Below are 4,381 nucleotides of genomic sequence, written 5' to 3'. Positions count from 1 at the left end.
TTCTTCACAATGGTGATTTCGGATTTCTTGAGAACAACTTGGACGGGACTCACCCACTTGCTATCCGAAAGGGGGTATATAATTTCCATGTCCAAAAGCTTCAAAACTTCCTTCTTAACGACTTCTTTTGTCACCGGATTCAGCCTCCTTTGGGCTTCCCTTGTAGGTTTCAATTCTCCTTCCAAAAGAATCCTATGCATGCTCTTTGTAAGGCTTATTCCTCTGATGTTTGCAACGGTCCAACCTAGGGCAGTCTTGTGCTCCCTTAAACTTGAATTAATTTGTCTTTTTCAGATGCACTCAAATTAGAAGCAATGATCACAGGCAGTGTCTTTTCGTCACCTAAATATGCATATTTCAAATTCTCCGGAAGGGGTTTTAGCTCAACCTGTGGGCCCTTCACAATAAAGGGAACAAGCTTATTAGTAGATAATGGAAGAGGCTCAAAAATGGAGTTAGACTTACCTCTTTGGGGAGGCAAGGCCTCAAGCATATTCACGTCTCCTATGGCGTCCCTCCTTGTGATGCATTAAATGTTTCTTGTACCATCTGCTCAAGTACATCTATGGAAAAACAAGCATGATCATCATTAGGATATTTTAAAGCATCAAATACCTTAAACTCCATAGTTTCCTCATCGATTGCCATTGTGAGAGTGCCTTCATACTCACCAATTTTTGTCCTTGCTGTTCTCATGAATGGACGTCTTAGAATCAATGGAAGGTCTTTTCCAGGAATAGGAACTTCCTCCATCTCAAGCACTAGAAAGTCAGTTGGAAAAATTAGCTCATTCACCTTGACCAAAACGTCTTCCAACACTCCCTTAGGATATTTGATTGATCGATCAGCCAATTGTATGCTCACGGAAGTCTTCTTAAGCTCACCTAAATTTAAAGATTCAAAAACAAAAAAATGCATCAAATTAATTGAAGCACCTAAGTCTAATAAAGCATGTTCAAACCTTTGATTTCCAATGAGACAAGGTATAGTAAAACTTCCTAGATCCTTTAGTTTAGGACACAATTTACGCAAGAGCACGGCCGAGACTTCTTCACTTAAGGCCATGGTTTCATGCTCCTTGAACTTCCTCTTATTTGTACAAAGTTCTTTGAGGAATTTTGCATAGCTTGGAATTTGTTGGATTGCATCGAGCAAGGGAATGTTCACTTGCACTTTTCGAAAAGTCTCTAGGATATCCTTTGAAACTTGCTCCTTCATTGAATTCAAAAACCTACGAGGAAAAGGAACCTTTGAAGTAATCGAATGATTCACAAGAGAACTTAACTTAGAGTTGTCACTTGGAACCGTAAGCTTAGGAGAGGGGGCAGCCATAGTTTTGGTTGAATTTCTCTCCTCATTGTCATCCTTTTCCACCTCTTTTCCACTTCGAAGAGTAATCGCCTTTGCTGCATGGCCTCCATTAGGATCTGGAATTACTTGGCTTGGAAGCTTTCCTAGCTCTCTTTGACTCAAGGAGGCTACAATTTGTCCAACTTGGTTTTCAAGGCTCTTGATTGCTGTAGACATTTTTGCATGTGTTTGTCTTGTTTCCTACATAAAACCTTGAGTGCTTAATGCCAAAGAATTGATTAACTCTTCTAAATACTTACCTTGCCTAGGAGGTGGTGGTGGTGCATTTTATTGAGGAACAAACTGAATTTGTTGAACCGGGGTTGTTTGCACATTCTGGTTGTTCTTCCATCCTATCCAAAGTTAGGGTGTTGCTGCCATCCCGAATTATAGGTGTTAGAAAATGGATCGTTTCTTGGCTTTTGTTGCTGCATATAATGTGCTTGAGCCATCTCTTCTCCATCACCATACAAACTTGGACAAGACTTCGTAGGATGTCCGGGATTAGCACACACTTGTGCTTGAGGGATTAACTGCTTAACAAGGTTAGTCAAATTAGCTATTTGAGGACCAATATCACTAGCACTTACCTCATAAACGACTGCTTTCTTTGGGGGAGCTCTCTGGTAATTAAACTGTTGAGAGTTTGCTGCAATGTTCTCAAACATCTCCTTAGCTTGAGTAGCACTCTTGTTCATCAAGCCACCTCCACTAGTAGCATCAACCTCATCCTCTCCGAATCAAGTAATTAGTCATAAAAGTATTGCATAAGTAGCCAATCTTCAATTTGGTGATGAGGGCACGAAGCTAGGAGTCTCTGAAACCGATCCCAATACTCATGAAATGATTCTCCATCTCTAGTTCTGCACTTCCATGATCTCCTTCCTAATATGGTTTGTCTTTTGAGCTGGAAAGAACTTTGCAAGGAACTTGGAAGCCAATGATGTCCATGTGGTGATAGATGCACTAGGCAAAGCTCGTTCCTTGAGTGAGAATGGAAACAAATAGGCAAAGCTCGATCCTTGAGTGAGAATGGAAACAAACGCAATCTGATTGCCTCATCACTAATCCCTCCATTGTGCATAGTCATGCACACGGCAAAGAAATCCTTGATATGTATGTGAGGATCATCCCCAGCCTTGACATAGAATTGCGGCAAAAGGTGAATGGTGCCACTCTTGATCTCGAAGGTGGTTGTCGTGGCTAGAAACGCAATGCAAGACGGCTGGTCCAATGCTTTAGGAACTGTGAAATCCTTCAAAGGTCGGGTGAGGTTGTTGAGTTCCAACTCATCTCCCATCTTGATTGGAGGTGTAGCTTGCTTATTTTTATCTCGACGGAGATAACGATATGTGTTCTCTAGTTCAGGGTTGTATGGTATAAGCTTGTAACTCTGCAAACGACGACCCAGCATATACCTGATATGACAACAAAACTCAATTAGATTAACAATCCCCGACAACGGCGCCAGAAACTTGTTGATAATTTTTAACAACAATATTAAAACCTTGCAAGCGCACAAATCAAATGATAGTCTAGTAAGCAAGCAGGGTCATTCCCATAGAGATTGTAATCTAAAGAGATGTTTATCAATATCACGCAACGAAAATTAAAACACAAGGACTTCCATACACACACCAACACCAAGGGGGTTTTGATTTGATTTTGTGAATAAAACAAAACAAAACAGAATTTAAATTAGAGTTTAAGAGAAATTGGTTTTAAATCAGTCAAGAACACTAGCAAGGACTCACTATCCACCTCCAAACAATCAATCAATCCATAAGATCAAAGAGACTATGAGTGTCACAAAAAACCTAAAACATGGCATTTGTTATTAGGAATTCAAGAATAGATTTCTCATAACTAGTTCTTAACCCAATTATTCGTTGCAAACAAGAACACATTCAATATGGCAATTGACCTATGTTCTACAATAATTTAATTCCAATACATGCTTCAAACTTAGCTACTCAAAGAAACAAAATATCATAATTCACATAACATAAAGAAACCGAAATCATCACGCTTGTAGAAACTGAAAATCCATTCAAACTTGTGTACAGAATTGAAATCATGTTTAGGGCTTCAAGATTAAGCCCTAACTAACAAGAAATTAGTTACTCATGTTCTTGGATAAACTCAAAAATAAATACATAAGAACTGAAAATTAAAAGAAGAAAGGAAAAGAAAGAACTCGTTGGCAGCTTTCTCCTCTTGCGCGGTTGATCTCCTTAGGACGTGAAAAAAATTGTATGGGGGCCTTGACTGGACTTTTATATCACTTATATCAGAGTTCTAAACTCTCAAATAGACTAAACATTCGTCCAAGAAGTCTTGGTAAACAAGGAATCCAAATAGGAAAGTACATATCACAATTCCTAACTCCGTAGGGAAATACAGCTCAGCCCAATTGTCATATGATTTGGGGAACTTTGGCCATTTAGAAAAATCATTCAAAATATCTGTTAGAAATATAATGTCTTATATTTCCAACCATATATAGCACGTAACTTGAAAAATTCGGGAAGGCTTCCGTTTCTTCACATTCACGTAACATGTACGAAACTGTCATGTCTGTACGTGGGCTAACTTTACTTGTAATACTGTACCAATTGGCTTGGTAGAAAATTCTACAAAAATCACAGATTGAACTTCAAGATGTTAGCTTTCATCTTCAATTGGCCTTGCGCTAAAATTCCTCCGAAAACTTGATTTTCCCTTAAAAAACTTCTAAGGGCGCAGAAAAGCTGAAAAATCAGAAAAGTAAAGTAATAAGCCCCTTTTAAATCTAATTCTCTTACAAAACCTAATTAAAAATAGTACATAAATGAGTATATTTATGGACTTATCAAATACCCACAACTTAGATTTTACTAGACCTCGACCAAAACAAAACGGAAAATAAAAACAAAAGAACAAAGACTCAAAACAAACAAACAACTAAATTCCCAATGTTAAGCTCAGAGATAATTACCAACGGTTAACTAACTTCCAAGAAATAAGCAACATTGACTGAAGAAATTATCAA

The 4,381-nt window shown here is 38.3% G+C and overlaps 1 protein-coding gene across 1 annotated transcript; it reads right to left on the bottom strand.

Moving 5' to 3' along the window:
* LOC109949672 lies at nt 266–1,527 on the bottom strand. Its single transcript, XM_020565765.1, has 3 exons — nt 1,029–1,527; nt 547–884; nt 266–397 (listed from the first exon to the last, which is right to left on the bottom strand). The coding sequence occupies exons 1-3, from the start codon at nt 1,525–1,527 to the stop codon at nt 266–268; spliced, it is 969 nt and encodes a 322-aa protein (XP_020421354.1).

The sequence above is a fragment of the Prunus persica genome, chromosome G6, assembly GCF_000346465.2.
Source record: "Prunus persica cultivar Lovell chromosome G6, Prunus_persica_NCBIv2, whole genome shotgun sequence".
NCBI lineage: Eukaryota > Viridiplantae > Streptophyta > Magnoliopsida > Rosales > Rosaceae > Prunus > Prunus persica.
The sequence above is the reverse complement of the archived record's forward strand: the minus strand, read 5'-3'. Positions and strand labels throughout refer to the sequence as shown.

Bases quoted from the DNA above. Each gene is read 5' to 3' on its own strand.
- LOC109949672 (XM_020565765.1), bottom strand. From the start codon at position 1,527: ATGTCTACAGCAATCAAGAGCCTTGAAAACCAAGTTGGACAAATTGTA. The intron at 885-1,028 runs GTAAATTGTGTC...CTTTAAATTTAG, and splicing joins AGTCTCGGCCGTGCTCTTGC to GTGAGCTTAAGAAGACTTCC. The intron at 398-546 runs GTACAAGAAACA...TTTATTGTGAAG, and splicing joins TAGATGTACTTGAGCAGATG to GGCCCACAGGTTGAGCTAAA.